At 42.8% G+C, this 18,132-nt stretch overlaps 2 protein-coding genes across 4 annotated transcripts in view; one reads left to right on the top strand and one right to left on the bottom strand.

Annotated features, from left to right (window-relative positions):
* LOC308327786 (long-chain fatty acid transport protein 2-like) overlaps positions 1-18,132 on the top strand; it is a 512,892-nt gene that overhangs the window by 183,979 nt on the left and 310,781 nt on the right. The gene's annotated exons all lie outside the window — the stretch shown is intronic.
* Positions 7,884-18,132, bottom strand: part of rasgrp3 (RAS guanyl releasing protein 3 (calcium and DAG-regulated)) — a 44,913-nt gene continuing 34,664 nt past the window's right edge. For 2 of the 3 annotated variants that reach the window (XM_080782390.1, XM_080782391.1), the window contains exons 14-17: positions 17,780-17,816; positions 17,300-17,449; positions 15,753-16,144; positions 7,884-11,910 (exon numbers count right to left, since the gene is read on the bottom strand). In XM_080782390.1, the coding sequence (XP_080638516.1) occupies positions 11,902-11,910; positions 15,753-16,144; positions 17,300-17,449; positions 17,780-17,816 (588 nt within the window). In that variant the 3' untranslated portion in view covers positions 7,884-11,901. Of the gene's footprint in view, positions 11,911-15,752; positions 16,145-16,740; positions 16,809-17,299; positions 17,450-17,779; positions 17,817-18,132 lie in introns of those variants that run through there. The other variant, XM_080782392.1, reaches the window with a different exon arrangement.

Below are 18,132 nucleotides of genomic sequence, written 5' to 3' on the forward strand. Positions count from 1 at the left end.
AGTCTCTTGCCGGAGCACCCTAGTCTCTTGTGCAAAACGTTCTAGAACTGTACTCGTCTTGACTCGGTTGATGCTAATAATGCCGAGCCCATTGAGGCGTTCTTGCTCCATGGTAGCCCTCAGAAACGTTTTAATGAGCTTGAGCTTAGAGAAGCTCCTTTCAGCGGCAGCCCCAGCCACTGTAACAGGGAGAGTGGCAGAGAGAGATCCTCAGAGCAACCCACATATTTGGGTATATTTCTGACATCTTCTCATCATGCATGAAGGTTAAGAGTTCCATGTTGGTCATATTATTTTTTGGCAAAGGAGGGAAGGTGTCCATTTCATTTGCCAGTTCCACGCCATCAATGTCCTTGTGTTGTGTAATTTAAATTCAAAGTTACTAACTTTGAGTGTACAATTTGTTGAGATTGAAATTGAAACAATGGGCTGGCTTTGCTTACTGGCTAAAAGTAAACAAAACCATTTGCCCTCAGGGGGACAAATAAAGTTGGGCTCTTGGGAAATTATCAAATTAACTTATTTGACATTATATGCCCATATATTTACTCATTCTCAACTAAATAAGCTAGCTAATAGCAAGTCTGACAAGTGACAATGACAACACAACATGCAGTAGCAGCTAGCTTGTTGCTACTTGTTTAGCTCAAATAACTAGACAGTTTATTCATGATTCACTGTTTAGTAATCACATTCATACCTCTGTCTTTTTCCCGTTTTTCATCCAACTCTTTTTTTTTTCTTTCTTCCCTGATGACCAGAGGGTTGGTTTGGCCTCTTGGACATCACAACACCAACAAAAAAAACACCACGACGAGTGGACAACACAGTACTTTATTTGTTTATTTTCCCCATCAGTGCACCATGCCGTTTGCCGGCTGTAGGTTAGGCTGGGGGCGGGGGAGGGGGCATTCCACCAGCCACACCCCCCACCCCTGGCTGGCTGGCTTTAGTAGCAGGGGTGGGGGGGCAGGCAGCAGAGCAGAACAGCCACAGCAACAGCGTCAGCTCAGCTGTTTTGCTGCGCGCAGCGCTTGAAAGCGAAAGTATCTGTGACTGGGCTCTGCTGCCCCCGTCCCCTCCTGATGCCCCAGGCAATTGCCTGACTTGCCTGATGGGAGGGCCGGCCCTGGTTTGAATGGACAGGTATCAGTCAAAAGGGAGACATCGAAGAGGAAGGTTTGGTAGATCAACATATGGAATGGCTGAACAGGTCAGCTCCATATATGGAGATCTACAGGTTTGAGGTCAAGTTGCTGGCCGGCTCAATATGCAGATTGATCTAGGTGATGATCCAGTCTTCTCCATGTATGGCTCATCAAACCCTGGATGGGTTTGATGAGGTCAGTGTCGTGATCTTCATATATGGAGACGGCCATATGGAGCGTGTCACGAGGCGTGAGGGACTGACAGACTATGGTGGCTTGACGTGATGGACTGACAACCATATTAGAGGCGTGACGGACGGACTGACTGATGGACTGACTAACTGACCGGTTTTTGCAGGTTTTCATAGTAATCTGCGACCTATGGTCGCAATAGGCTATAGTCAAGAGAGACTCGGACCCATTTCGGAGACGGTAAGCCTGTTGCGTCATTTCCTGTGTTGCCCGTCTGCTGTCTGACAGCTTTGTTGTCAGCAGCACGAACGGGACAAACACCAAACATTATTGTATTGCGCTGCTGTGGTTTAGACACACACTGTCACTGTTAACTATCCTACTCTGTGGCGATCTTATCGCTACTCGGGCTGGTTGTTTGGCGGGGCGAGCGTCTCATTCTGTCGGCTCAGCCGGGCGATTGTGATGGCTTTCCGCCAACACCACCCCTTCCCTCCCGGCGGACTTTCCTCTCGCTCTAGCTCTCTCTCCTGCGCCGTATGCAATATGTATAGTTACAGCCCTGACGCCTTTGTTGCTTCGGACATGTGCATCAAATGCAGCTTGTTTGCGGTGCTGGAGGGGAGGCTCGGCGAGTTGGAGGCAATTCTGGCTAGCGGTGCAAACGTTAGCCTAGCTCACACACAACCACGGGGAGCCCACCACCATTCGCGGTTGACGGGGACGGGCATGCCGTCGCCGCTGACCGCGGGTGGTCGGGGCTCCCACAAACAGGACGGCTGGGCCAAGGTGGCTGCTACTGGTCGAAAGCGTGGAAGTAAACAAAAGCACACGGGACACCAACCACTTCACGTTTCAAACAGTTTTTCCCCACTCACTGTTATACCCGTTGAGTGTAACGGTGAGCCTTCAGTTCCACTTGATGGCCCGCAACGCAAGCAGCGGCGTGTCATTAAGAATACAACTCTGGTTATCGGTAGTTCTATAATGAGAAACGTGAATTTAAAGACTCCAGGAACCATAGTCAAATGCATCCCCGGGGCCAGAGCTGGCGACATCGAATCAAATCTGAAACTTATTGCTAAAAGTAAATGTAATCGCTATGATAGGATTGTAATTCACTGCGGGGGCAACGACACTCGACTTCGGAAATCTGAGATTACGAAGATAAATATTGAGTCAGTTTGCACATACGCAAAGACAATGTCGGACTCTGTAATTTTCTCTGGTCCCCTGCCAAACATGAGCAATGATGACATGTTTAGCCGTATGCGCCAACTCAACAACTGGTTGTCTAGGTGGTGTCCAGATAATAACGTGAGCTTTGTAAATCATTGGGAAACCTTTGAGGGGAATACTGGTCTGATAGAGAGAGACTGCATACATCCAACCTGGGACGGTGCAAAGCTCATCTCTAGAAATATGGACGATTTTATAGATAGATTATCATGACCACCCAGAGTTGGGACCAGGAAACAGAGTTGCAGTCCTACACAGCTCTCTGTGCTTCCTCCAGTGCAGCCGCCTACCCAACCTGTCCCACAAATCAGAACTATACAAACTATACAGTCTCTGTACAGGCTGAACAAACCATATAGGCTGCACAAACAAAAGCAAAAGGAAATAGGAGCTGTACATACAAACTTGATACAAATCAAGACCAATACAGTTGTACCACAAGACACAAATATCAAATGTGGATTTCTAAATATTAGATCTCTACGCAAAAAAGGAACATTAGTCAATGAAATTATATCAGACAATTGTCTTGATATATTTTTTCTGACTGAAACTTGGCTAGGTGAGCAAGAATATGTTAGCTTAAATACAGCCACCCCACCAAGTCACACCAATGCACATATACCTAGAGACAATGGGAAAACTGGAGGTGGAGTGGCTGCTATCTTCAATACAGGCCTAGCAATTAGTCTTAGAGCTAGAGCTACATACAAATCATTTGAAAGCTTGATTCTCAACCTTTCACACACAAGCTGGAAATCAATACAGCCGCTGATAGTCATTACAGTGTACCGCCCCCCCGGCGCTTACACACAATTTTTATCAGAGTTTTCAGAATTTCTATCAAGTCTAGTTCTCGAGTCTAATAAAATCATCATAATTGGTGATTTCAATATTCACGCGGACATAGGAACTGATAGCTTGAATAGAGCGTTCATCTCATTGATTGATTCAATCGGTTTCTCTCAATGTGTAGACAAACCTACACACATTCACAACCATACCCTTGACCTCATTCTGGTCTATGGTATTGCAATAGAGCACCTCACAGTTTTTCCAGAAAACCGTGATCTCTCTGATCATTATCTGATCACCTTCGATTTTACATTGATCGATTATACACCACTGGACAAAAATGTCCTTGGCAGAAGTATATCCGAGAGCGCTGTAAGCAAATTCAAGGAAATGGTTCCATCAGCCATCAACTCTGTATATTTCAACAAAATAGAGGACCTTCACACATATAGTTCTCATCAACTCGATCAACTTGTTGATAGTGTCACATGCTCATTTCAAACTACGCTAGACTCTGTTGCTCCCCTGAAAAGGAAGGTAATAAAGCAACAAAGGCTAGCCCCATGGTACAACTCGGAAACTAGAAACCTCAAGCGAACGTCTCGCAAACTCGAAAAGAAATGGCGTTCAACCAAACAGAAAGAATCATGTATAGACTGGCAGAATAGCCTCAAAATATACAAAAAGGCTCTCGACACGGCCAGAGCCACTTATTATTCATCCCTAATAGAGGGAAACAAAAGTAACCCAAAGTTTCTTTTTGATACTTTGGCAAAACTGACAAAAAGCCGTGATTCCACGGACCCACGGATTCCTACGACTCTCAATAGTAGCGATTTCATGAGGTTCTTCAATGGCAAAATAGAAACTATCAGAGATCAAATTGATCTACAACTACTCTCGGCTCCCACTGGACTGCCACCAAATATGGTGGTCTCAGAGGTGGCCGCAGACCCAAATATATATATGGATAGTCTCTCTCCAATCGAGCTCTCTGAGTTCACTTCAATGATATCTTCTTCAAAATCAACGACATGTACCCTGGATCCAGTTCCGACTAGATTACTCAAAGAGGTCCTGCCTCCGGTTGGTACATGCCTACTCAATATGATCAATATGTCTTTGGTGACAGGCTACGTGCCACAATCTTTCAAGGTAGCGGTAATCAAACCTCTACTCAAAAAGCCTACTCTTGATGCAGGCATTCTAGCTAGCTATAGACCTATATCGAACCTTCCGTTTCTCTCCAAAATTCTCGAGAAAGCGGTCGCCAAACAGTTGTGTGACTTTCTACAAAACAACAATATATTAGAAGGCTTTCAGTCGGGCTTCAGAGCTAACCATAGCACTGAGACGGCCCTGCTGAGAGTTACAAATGACCTCCTGACTGCAGCAGATAATAACCTCCTCTCCGTACTGGTGTTGCTGGACCTTAGTGCTGCATTCGACACTGTTGACCACCACATTCTGCTACAGAGACTGGAACATCTGGTTGGCATCAGGGGTGCCGCACTGAAATGGTTCGAGTCCTATCTGTCTGATCGTTTTCAGTTTGTAGAGGTCAATAATGGCTCCTCTACACGTGAAAAGGTCAAATACGGAGTCCCACAAGGCTCTGTGCTTGGACCAATACTCTTCTCTTTATATATGCTCCCTCTGGGCAACATCATCAGGGAACACTCCATAGATTTTCATTGTTACGCAGACGACACTCAACTATATCTATCGATGAAACCGAACGAAACGGACCAACTAGTCAAACTTCAAGCATGTCTTAAAGACATAAAGAGTTGGATGGCAGGTAATTACCTACTCCTCAACTCTAACAAAACGGAAGTTATCGTGATCGGCCCTAAGCCCCTGAGAGACAAGTTGGTCGATGGGAACTTTTCTCTAGATGGCATTACTTTGGCCTCCAAGGCCACTGTGAGGAATCTGGGGGTTACCTTTGATCAAGACCTGTCTTTCAAATCTCATATCAAACAAATCTCAAAGAATGCTTTCTTTCACCTGCGAAATATTGCAAAGGTCAGGCACATCCTGTCCAAAAATGACGCAGAAAAACTTGTCCACGCCTTCGTCACCTCAAGGCTGGACTACTGCAATTCGCTATTATCAGGCTGCCCAGGCAAGTCTCTGAAAAGCCTACAGTTAGTTCAAAATGCTGCGGCGCGTGTGTTGACAGGTACCAGAAGAAGAGACCATATCACTCCTTCACTGGCCTCCCTACACTGGCTCCCGGTCAAATACAGAATAGAGTTCAAAGTTCTTCTTCTCACTTACAAAGCCCTCAATGGTCAGGCACCACAATATCTCAAGGATCTCATTGATCCCTACAAACCAAATAGAACAGCAGTGCGTTTGCAATATGCAAACATGCTTACTGTTCCAAAAATATCAAAAGTTACAATAGGAGGCAGGGCGTTTAGGTCCCAGGCACCGCAGCTGTGGAACCTTCTCCCGGCTTCGGTCCGTGGGGCTGACACGCTCTGCACATTCAAGACAAGGTTGAAAACCTTTCTCTACGACAAAGCCTATGGCCAGACTTGTCTCCGGGTCTAGCTGGATACCATGGTCGTACATTGTTGTGTGGGTTTGTCTCCCAGCAGTACTTGTAATATACACTATATAGGCTCCAGTAAGGCCTGCCACTAATCCAGCATCCGGGGAATCTCTCCCCGGAGTCTCTTTTCGTCCTCCCCGTCGCAGTTCTGTGGACCTCTAATATTAACCCCCAACTGACTGCCGAGTGTGACCGTGGATCAGGCCTCTTCATGGAGCCCACCAGAAGTGTGACCTGGACCCGGCCTCACAGAGCTCGACCTGGACCAGATGTGGACCAGACCCCTCCACGGAGCCCACCTGCCTATTCTCTGTCTTTTCTCTCTGTCTATCTCTCTCTCTCTCCCTCACAAAACGACCATGGTCGTACATTGTTGTGTGGGTTTGTCTCCCAGCAGTACTTGTAATATACACTATATAGGCTCCAGTAAGGCCTGCCACTAATCCAGCATCCGGGGAATCTCTCCCCGGAGTCTCTTTTCGTCCTCCCCGTCGCAGTTCTGTGGACCTCTAATATTAACCCCCAACTGACTGCCGAGTGTGACCGTGGATCAGGCCTCTTCATGGAGCCCACCAGAAGTGTGACCTGGACCCGGCCTCACAGAGCTCGACCTGGACCAGATGTGGACCAGACCCCTCCACGGAGCCCACCTGCCTATTCTCTGTCTTTTCTCTCTGTCTATCTCTCTCTCTCTCCCTCTACCCCCCCCCCCCCCCCCCCCCCCCGACACGGTCGAGGCAGATGGCCGCCCACCCTAGAGTCGGGTTCTGCCTGACGTTTCTTCCTAAAGGGGAGTTTTTCGTTACCATTGTCGCAATGTTGCTTGCTCTGGGTGGATCTTTGTTGGTTGTAAAGTGTCTTGAGACAACTTGTTGTGATTTGACACTATAATAAAATTGAATTGAATTGAATTGACTGTGTAACACATTGTATCTGAGAACACCTAAAAGCTTTATCTTCATTCCTTCATAAAGCAGGCTGCAGCAATTGACATTATTTTTCAAATGAGTCAAAATACCAATTGTTTCATGAACAAGGCTTCAAGTTCAGTTGTGTGAATTGAATATGAAGGACCCAAATGGAAGTTAAACCATAGGCTTTTCTTGGGTTTAAATACTCTTTAGACCTTGTTTGCTTTTCTGTGCTTTTTTTCTGCAAACTGTTAATAAAGTATTCAATCAATCAATAAAAAGTGTGGATATAGCTGTCTCAATGTTTTATTATGTTGTACTTGTGCCAATGGTGGAAAGTATAGGGCCTAAGTACATTTACTCAAGTGTTGTAGGTCAGTGGTTCCCAAAGTGGAGTCCGGGGATCCCCAGGACCCCCAAGGGATATTTCACTTTCAAAAAAACTTTTGGTCATTTTATCGTCTACTCAAGCTTATGTGAACACCCCAGACAGCTACAATGGGTTTGTATAGGAAGGGGCGGCTAAAAATCTAAATACTGAATCAAGCAACTTAAACAGTGTTTGGGGTGTTCACATAAGCCTGAGTAGACAATTTCACTTTTCGATTTCACTTTAAAAAACAAAAGTTGTTTTTGAAAGTGAAATATCCCTTTAAGTACAGTTTTGAGGTACTTTTACTTTACTGGAGTATTTCCAATTTTCAATATTTGTACTGTATTGTATTGTAATATTTGTCCATTACATCTCAGGGGCAAACACTGTACTTTTTACTCCACTAGTTGAAAATAGCATGTTGCATTGTGGGCTTGTACGGTAGATCTGCTATTTTCAAAAGATTTGTATGCATTTTGAAAACTTGTGAAATGGAACATTCTGTACAATGAATACTTTTACCGTTGGTACTTTAAGTACATTGTTATGGCAATACCATTGTACTTTTACTCAAGTAAATCTTGAATTCCGGACGTTTACTTTGTAACCGAGTGTTTCTACATTGCAGTAGAACAAAATAAAAATGTAACCATGACACGGAGCAGACAGAAAACTTTAATTAAACCAGTAGTACAGCACAACAAATATCAGTTTTTAAAAAAGAACTCTGTAAAGAAAATACCCTACATGGCTGATACATATGTAACACAGACCTTTATTTCTAAAGAATGATTATGAACAACTTTGTAAAGATGGTATTTCTATCTTTCTTCTTCGTTTAGAAAAATACACCATATGATTTTAAATAATAACACGTCAACAAAAAATATCTTAGTTTACCTATCATAGGTAATAACATAAATAAAGTACGGTCAGCTCACTTGTATAACTGTACATCTGTCAAAGTCTAGTGTGGAAGGTTTCAGTTCGGATATAGACCTACATACATATTACCATTTAATAGTTCAACTATAATAACATTAAAAACATGAGTTAGTTTCACTTTCATGCCAGCAATTTTTTGGCACAGAACATGCCAAAAAGAAAGACATGATAAATACTTCTAGACTAAAAGTCTTCATGTTTTACTACTAGTCTTAGAAAAGGATTTCCCTTATCAAAGAATATACACAAATACGTGTGGGATGTTGTCTAGTTCAATGTATCTTATAATACATACATTTAAAATCAACTGTCTTTCTTGTCATTTGACAGTGTACAAGTACACTGTATACAAGTTGACATGCAAAATAGCTTTACGTTATCATTTTGCAAACAAAACAGTGTGATCTGCTGAGCTAACTGTGAAATTCCAAAATAAAAACATGATTCACAATTCACATGAAGAATTAAAGACCATCCACCACAGCAGACAATGCTACAAAATGCTTTTCATAAATTAGAATACCACGTATAACGAATAAAAAACGAAGCAAATTAACAGCACATTTTTGCTCAAGTAGACCAGTTCATTTGAAATAATAATAATGATGATAGGATCACTCATAAGTCAACATCAATGTGACAGAAATACATGTAATGTTACAATGTGATCAAATGTCAATACCAGAGTATGATTCGATGTCATCAAATCCCTTGGAAGAGCAGAGCTAACACAAGTCAACAATGGCATCAAGTGGCATCCGATCCCTTATCATCATCATCAGTCCACCATGTTATCCACACATATTTTGGCCCATTTGCAATCTCTTTTAGTTTTAGGGTCAATGTTCCATGTACATTTTCATAGAAAGCAAACTGGAAAATTATAATGTTGGTATTTTTCAAATCCCATACTATTGCCTCAAAACACTGCACAAGTGTTATCAGTATTCAGTATAGGATACTCATTGACATTTACCGCAAACAATCATTTTCATCTTTGTCACTTACCACAAATTACTACTCAAGTAACTTTCTGCTGTTTGGCAGAATAGCCATTGGCACTGTGATGAACAGTCAAATCAGCCAATTAAAAATGATCAACGTACAACAGGATATGCTGAAAGGCCAAAGTACAGAATCTTCTTAACGCCCATCCAACTCAGCTTGATACCTGAGACATCCAGTAGATTCCAAGTAGAAGACACATCTTTGTGTGAGTGTGAGTGTGAGTGTGAGTGTGTGTGTGTGTGTGTGTGTGTGTGTGTGTGTTCATTGTATTTTTACTCTCTCTACAAATTTAAATAAACAACTTTCTTTGCGTAATTTATCGTATCCATTTCTCCTCCATGGCACCCGGCAACCATCACAGAATAAACCACCTGGTTTTAACTGTTGCTAACTATATGCAATTGTCCATTCTAGCATTACTAATTGTCTATAGCAGTTGGATCAGTGACTATCTGGTGACTACTGACTAGTTGATTAGGGCAGTGATTCTCAACCTTATCACCCCCCAAAATAATCATAATTGAACTGGCAGTGGGGACGCTCTAAAATAATCATATTTGAACTGGGGACCCCCTACCCCGACAAGCACTTTAGAATGTAGGAGTTGAGGCATTACACTTTGTTTTGTGAGCTTGTAGATCTATTGTCTTTATCTATAATCATTCTTCTTCTTGAATCTTATTATTTGCCAATTTGGCCAATGTTGTGACTTGTTTTAATAGTTTGTTCATTACTTTCTTTTCTTTCTTTCTTTTAGGTATTTAAAAATCTTGTGGCACAGGTTGAGAACCACTGGGTTAGGAGGCTGAATGAGTTGTGATGATGGCCTAATGTCAGTCATCTACTCACTGTACAAAATATAAGGTGAAAGGTCAAACGATGGCTACTTTTGACGGGTTTGGTGGGATTAGTCCAGCTGTACTGTAGTAAATAAACAGGTGACCATGCTTGCAGTTAAGTTTTAACATGTTTAAAACAACCAGACTGTTCCCAATATTTATACAGTCGATACATGTACATACATACATACATACATACATACATACTTTTTCACTCAGAAGAATGCATGTTGTTCTGTACAGCAAGATCCAGCCTGTGGATATATTAAGTCTGCCACGTTTTGATTTCTGTAAACAAACAAATTACAAATGCAAGTTCAAGGCAGACCAGCTGCGATTGTGTGGCAGGGAGTGATGGGAGTCAAAGCCATTGATGCCTTAATTAAATGCATCTGAACTCATGCAGTATTTTACTCATTTTGTCTGACCAAACTTCCTCTCACATTTTTTACTTGTTAAAATGTTAAATAAAATGTCCTGCTGACATATTACAATGTAACAATTGATCTTAAATCTAGTTGCATTACCGAGATTATGACCTTGTTTTCTAAATGTTAAAAACGTGTGAGAGAGAAAGATAGTTGGTGTGTGAGAGGTTGTACAAATCACGTGTACAACAAAATGAAGTTCCATGCTAGAACGAATGACTTCTATAGCATGGCAAGTAGGCAACTTAAGACCACCAGCTTTCTGAACAGCTTCCACTCAGCTACCATCAACGCCTGAATGCCATCTGTCACCAGGTACTGTCACACGTAACACTTTCTTTGACCTACTGTTTTCCTATATTCGATTGCCTCCATCATGTGGATTGTTCCCCTATGATAATTACTTTTCCTCCTGGTTCTACAATTAGACATTTTGCCTTGTGAATATCTTCTTTTGTGGACCTGCCATTATGCGACTACCTTTTGCACCTTATTGCACATACCATTAGCAATTCTGAAATGTGGACCTACCTACCTACCACATTGCCACTCTTTTGCACCTTGTCTAACCTCTGCTAACACCTGTAAATCTGCGATGTGACAAATAAAAACAGATCTGCTTCTGTATGACCTGCGGTTGATCACAGAAAGTACCTTTTCTTGGATCCTGGAGTCAGACAAATTATGTGACACAAAACTGTTAAGTAAGCCATCATTAGTAGATTACTATGTTGTGTGACCACATCCACAATATCAAACACCCTACTCTTTGTTTCCCTTTACATCCACTTTCATTGTACGTCATTTTGTCTACATCCTATCCCATCATCTTTTTTCCATGCCTTTGATCAATACTCTTTCACCAAATGAGCCATTAAAACATTCCTTGTGTCCATAAAAGTCATTCCATTCTAAACCACAACCCAACCCAGTTGGTAGTTACTCTTGAACAAAAAGTTCCAAGATGATCAATAGCACATCAACAAATGCACATTCCACGATTCAAACAGAGCTCACTTGCAGTACATGTTGAGTGCCTCAGTCACACATCCTCCATTCAGCAAATGTTGGACAAATGCCGATATCCCGGAACAGTTTATTTAAAAAAAAACAAGTGTGGCAATCTACTATACAATGACTACTATCCTCGGCCAGTGACAATGCAAAGGTGGTGAGGATGGAAAACACAGTCCATCTTCAGGGCCATCTTCCGTTTTCCGCCTATGTTATCTCCTCAATCTCTGTGACCCTTCCATAAGATCACACCTCTCTCTGTGAAGCCACAGTGCCTGCATGTGGCTAACAGCAGCCTGCGTTCATGTGTTCCAGAGAGACTTCTACGGGTCTCCAAACGGAGGCTTCAAACAGCGGAGGACCTCCCCCAGAGAGGAGAGCTTCTTGGTTCGAGTCCCCATGGGCCTTTTGGAAGTCTGGGTCTGGCCCTCACCACCGTGACCAAGTCAGCTGTCCTGTAAGACAAGAGAGGTGGAAGTCAGCAAATGAACGATCTTCTTTTTCATCAGTGTTCACTGTTCATTTCGTTGACTAAAACTATGACTAAACATGTTCATCGACTACCTTTTTCCGCGCACACATGCATGCACACGCATACATGCACACACATACATGCACACGCATACACACAGTTCATTTGGGTACATTGCGGAGGCATAGCGGAGAAGGGATGAATGAATGAATGAATGAATTATCTGACGTTTACCCTCATTCAACCACATCTATCCACGGTAACGTCACATCTTTGCGTTGTGTAAAATATGCCCTCTCCGTCTCCAACTGTGTTTACTCCTCATGCTTCTCACGTTTCATTTCCTTTATTTGATGCGATTGCATTCACACCTGCAGTGAATCGAAGTCAGGTGCGCTTTGAAGTGAAGCGAAACCCCCGTTTTTTTATGAACCAGAATGCGATTGCTTTATCCGCATCAGACTTCGATTGAGCCTTCTCACCTGCCAAACGAAGCGCACTTTCCGACAATATGCAGAAGGAATCGTTTTAATCGCAGTAAAGCATTCTGGTGTGAATGCAACCTAAGACATTTTATGATTGTTTGTGTTGTAGATCGGCTATTTTAAGTATAAATCAGGCATTATGAGCAGTTATTACATTATGAGTTGCTACACGCCATCAAGGCCTGCCAAAATGCATTTTGGTTGACTAAATCAACTGTAGATTTAGTCTACAAAATCCTATGATATTTAGTCAACTAAAACTAGACAAAAATGTAACTAAAACTAAATGGAATTGTATTAAAAAGACTATGACGATGACTTAACACCGCTTTTCATACAGTACCAGTCGCAACAGTGGGGCTGCGGCTGGTGACAGTGTCACAACTGTGCAAGAACAGATATAAATGTCTTATGTTGCAGAAAGGTCAGGGGACAAATCAACTGGTTTGAAAAAAAAATAAAAAGAAAGAAAAGTCAGACAGGAACACACCAATTGTGCATATGCACTTTGTGTACCGGTACATCCTGCTACCCTAATAGACAGGGGGTACATGAGCACATGGCCGATCATTCGTGCTCTATCTCCGACCAAACCACACTTCCACCACACATCTCTCTATGCAAAATAAAACCTGCACACTCCCACAAAACATATAGACTACATTGCATTCGCCAAAAATGTCTTATTTACTGTTTAAATATTACTTTTCTGACCTAATAGACAGGGGGTACATGAGCACATGGCCGTTCATTCGTGCTCTATCTCCGACCAAACCACACTTCCACCACACATCTCTCTATGCAAAATAAAACCTGCACACTCCCACAAAACATATAGACTACATTGCATTCGCCAAAAATGTCTTATTTACTGTTTAAATATTACTTTTCTGAAACACGCTATTCTTGCTCAACCTCAACAGCCTACGTCAAAATCGTCATGTTGGCGTCTACTACGCCAACTACGTTCACTTCATGGGGCCAGTCCTTCACAGTGACACACACGTTAGATCAACCACGCGACCGGGATGGTTTCTACCCCTCAATGTCGTGCCTACTCTACACTGCCATCCGAAGGCCCCTCCCCCTTTCACTGCTCCTGTGTCGCCAACTACGTTCACTTAATGGGGCCAGTCCTTCACAGTGACACACGCGTTAGATGAACCACGCGACCGGGATGGTTTCTATCCCCTCAATGTCGTGCCTACTCTACACTGCCATCCCAAGTCCCCTCCCCTTTCACTGCTCCTGTGTGTGACCTGTGAACTACTCTCTGACTGCACTGTAGGCTACTCACTCCACCAACAAAATATACTCTGCCATCACCCCCCCAAAAACACAATATGCCACGAAGAAAACGCAGCGCACTTTCTCAATACACGTGTGCCTCCAAACATTTGCGAGCCAGTCGCGCAAAACAAACCCAAACAGGTAAATCACACAGCATGTTGCATCCTTCTCAATGTTGCTTGCTTAATCTTTCGTTTGATTTATCCATACATCGCCCTGTGTGTGTGTCGCGAACCGAAACAGGTAATCACACAGCATGTTGCATGCTTCTCAATGTTGCGTGCTTAATCATTTCATTTATCCATACATCGCAATTGCGCGTGTGCGAGCATGTTGCATGCTTCTCAATGTTGCCTGCTTAATCATTTCATTTATCCATACATCGCAATTGCGCGTGTGCGCTGAACCTGCACACTCATGCACTATCCATTCCATGCACATTATTAGTCGCCTATATTTACTACAGTAGACTATGCCTACACGCTGGCCCCAGTGTGTGTGTGTGTGTGTGTGTGTGTGCCCCTCCACCCTCCCCCATGGCGCTGGCGCTGTGGAATGTCCATCTAAAAAGGAACAGTGAACCTCACGACGGCCATTTACACAAAGCACGCCAATTGTTGCAGCCTACACAGATCTATTCAGGCCCATTCAATTAATCAATCACTACATTAGTTGACTGTTCAATCTATCATCTTTTGTTTTACTGCCCATTATATGAAGCATTAACACATTTTGTAAAATGACAACCATCTGTGCAGACTTTTTCTGGTTGGAGGACTATGAAAAACTGGAATTATGTTTTAGGAAAGGTACTTTTGCTTTGGCAGACTTTTTATGCAGGGCGTGGGAAATAAGGCAGAATGTTTTGTTTGTGTAAAAAAAAAAAAAGGGAATATCAACAAAACATATCTGTTTATTGTACACAATGCAATATTGAATGCAATGATATGGTGTGTCCTGTAAGCCCATGTGGGCTGGGCGCCTTTGGTGCATGACACAAAAATAAAGAAATCTATCTATCTATCTATTCAGGCCCATTCAATTAATCTATCACTACATTAGTTGCCTGTTCAAAACTAAACTACACTTTATGAAATCATTGTTGCAGCCTACACACATATATTCAGGCCCATTCAGAACACATTTCCCAAATCTCAGTGATTTATCCACACATCGCTCTGTGTGTGTGTGTGTGTGTGTGTGTGTGTGTGTGTGTGTGTGTGTGTGTGTGGGCGTGTGTGTGTGTCGCGTCGCCCTCCAGCTGCAATTGCGAGTGTGCGCTGTGTGCAGGGCACACTACTGAGTTTAAAAACACAGCTGAAACATGAAGTGGAGTCTGTCAACTCCCGCAATTTTCTTCTTCCCATATTGCGCTGCAACGACACTGGGATGAGCCCCCCGAAGGGGGGCGAAATTCTAGTTATTGTAATTTGAAAGTTTCACAGATAATATTTCACCACTATTGATTGCGCAATAGAGCGTCGCAGTCCCTCCCCCTTTCAGAACAATGAGTGGCCCAGGAAATTAATCCCAATGCATTTTTCCCATAGGCGTTTCTTATTTTTTTTATTTAAAGACCTTTTAAGCGTCGTACGAAGCCAACTCTTGTCGTGACAAATCATGACAACAAATAAAAAAATTCGGGCCAAACAAAGAATTAGAAAGTAGAAAAAAACGGCAGGTTACAACACTTTTTTTTGTTGTTTTTCTTCTTTGTAATTATAATAATGCTCTATAATAATGTGTGATAATAATGGCTTAAAAAAATAAGAAAAAAAGAGCAATAAGCTCAACATACTATATATTATATAAATATAATAACATAATATAATATTACAAAATAATGTAATATATCGGTATCGAACAATTTGCATATTATCGGATATCGACATCTGCCTAAATTTCAAGATTGTGCATCATTTGAATTTATAGCTAACAAAATCACTAACATCTTAATGTATAGCACATAATATGAAAGCTGTCTATGTAATAAAAGTATTAATAACTTCTGAACAGTTTCTGATGGAGAAAAAGAGAAAAGGCTACCAACCTTCCCTCGGTGTGTTGTATTCCCATTCTGTACGATGCCTACCGGTCCCTCCGTCTGTTCCTGGGAGTCCCTCCTGCCGCGGACCGGCACACCCTGCTGCTTCCCGGTCTCGTGGTTCTCCCAGCGGGCAAAGCCTTTGTTCTTGGAGGCCTTCCGGTGGGGTCGATACCGCATCTTGGGAAAGGTATGGGAGCCGCTGTCCGTAGACCCCCAGCTGTGCTGCTGCTCGGACCACAGGGGAGACTCGGTCTGCGTGGCCTGGCTCGTGGTGGCCCGTTGCAGGCGCACAGATATCCGCTGGGCCGAGCCCGTCATCAGGGTGATGGACTGGCCGTCCCGCGTGGGTATACCCACGGGTGCCACCGGCGGGAACTCAAATACGTCGTCCTCATCTGGCAGGAGAAAGGAAAACGGAAATATAATTTGTGGATTAACAACGTGGGGTTTTTTTTTTTGGGGGGGGGGGGATTTCAGTTTTTATTTGGTTGCCATTAGTGGGCGATGATAAAAAGAAGGGATGGCAATGCATGAAATTATGTCACACTGTCATACTCATAAGAGTGCAAGTGATGTGCCTTATTGTGCCGTTTACAAATGTATAGATTAAGGAACCAAAATCCATTACATCACTGTGTGTGTCTGTTTAATTCAAAAGCTCACACAAATCGTTCACATGCACCCTGGCTGACAATCCATCTTATTTAGTTTATTCTATTCCTACAGGCTGTATACTTACATTCTAGTCGTTTTAGGCATGCCATTTTTATACAATTTTCCATCATGAAATGTACATATTATGTTACCTTTTACATTCTCTCAAAATGTAACCCAATTAGTATTATTATACTTTGTTATTTAACTTAATGTGCACAACTTAATTAATTTGGTTATCTTACGAGTTACACATTTTTGCAACTTTGGTTATGTTCTACCATTGCGAGCGTAAACTGTGCTAAGCAGTGTTTACACGTCACCATTAAGGTATCACCTCAGCCTACTTGGAACCCCGACGGGGCCGGAGCCACCGAAACAGTACCAGGGACCAGGTACTTTGGCCTAATGGAAGAGCAAAGAAGGAGGGTAGAGCTGTGGCGAGACGAACTGATACTATGCGAAGGGAAAGCAACATAAGTGATTTACGGTATACATATCAGTCAGTGGTTCTCAATCTTTTCAGGCCGTGACCCCCCAGAATAATCATGTTTAAACTGGGGACCCACGCCCCCACCCTGACAAGTACATGGAATTGTAGGAGTTGAGGCATTACATTTTGTTTGACTCGGTTCCACAGATACATATTGTGAAAATAGCATGGCATTCTTCACACATTTCTTTTTATTTGAAAAAGTTGGGAAAGGGGTTTTATAGTATCTATTTTTGTAGGGATTAGAAAGGTCTTGAAAGTTAAAAAAAAATCCCTTCACTGTCGTCTGGGGACGACAGACAATTAATAATGTGGGGACCCCACTGGGGGTCACGACCCACAGGTTGAGAACCACCAGATTTATATTATGATTTATAATGTATATAAACATGTATATACACACCTTTACAGCTGGGCAATGCAGGACTACTGGGCAACGAGCAGTGGGTGAGAACTCCTTGGGAGACACTTCCTAACGAGGTGGAGTGGAGCAGCTTCCGACAGGCCAGCACCAACAGCTCCCGGCACTGTTTATGGCAGTTCACTCCACAGTCTGCAATGCAAGTTAAAGATAAGCCAACTAGCACATTTTCCAATAATGTCATTGCTGTACAGTAGATTAGCATGAAGACCAATTAACAATGACCTGATTTTGGTAGAAGATCTACAAGCTCAGTGCGATGCGTTGTGAGCTTGCGGATAATTATTTTCCGGCAGACTTGTCACATGACTTACTGTAGTATAAATCAGGCTTTAGCAACTATAGTTCAGTGTATACTGGTAGTTGTTGTATGAACCGGCCATTAACAATCAATTGCTTCTATATACGTTTTGTCTTGGACATTTGGTCCGTTTCAGCAAAAGCAGTCCATCAAAAGCATACCTTTGCACTTGTAGCCCTGTTTGATGATTCCCCAGAGCTGCAGGAGCAGGTCCAATGTGTGGTGGGGGGAGGGGTGAGGGGTGGGGTGGGAACGGTTGGTAAAACAAAAGAATGTTACAATATGAAATGGAGGAAGTATGTTCACACTACAAATTTGTGGGCAGGCCACTGGGCCATAAACAGGATACACTCCCTCACAACACCCTTCCTGTAACCTTATGATAACGTGCAACAGTGTGTGGTGTGTGTGTGTGTGTGTGTGTGTGTGTGTGTGTGTGTGTGTGTGTGTGTGTGTGTGTGTGTGTGTGTGTGTGTCGTATGGGGTTGTATGCGTTTGTGAGAACAAGAACAAG

The sequence above is a fragment of the Protomyctophum bolini genome (genome assembly GCF_963924005.1).
Source record: "Protomyctophum bolini genome assembly, chromosome: 14".
Taxonomy (NCBI): Eukaryota; Metazoa; Chordata; class Actinopteri; order Myctophiformes; family Myctophidae; genus Protomyctophum; species Protomyctophum bolini.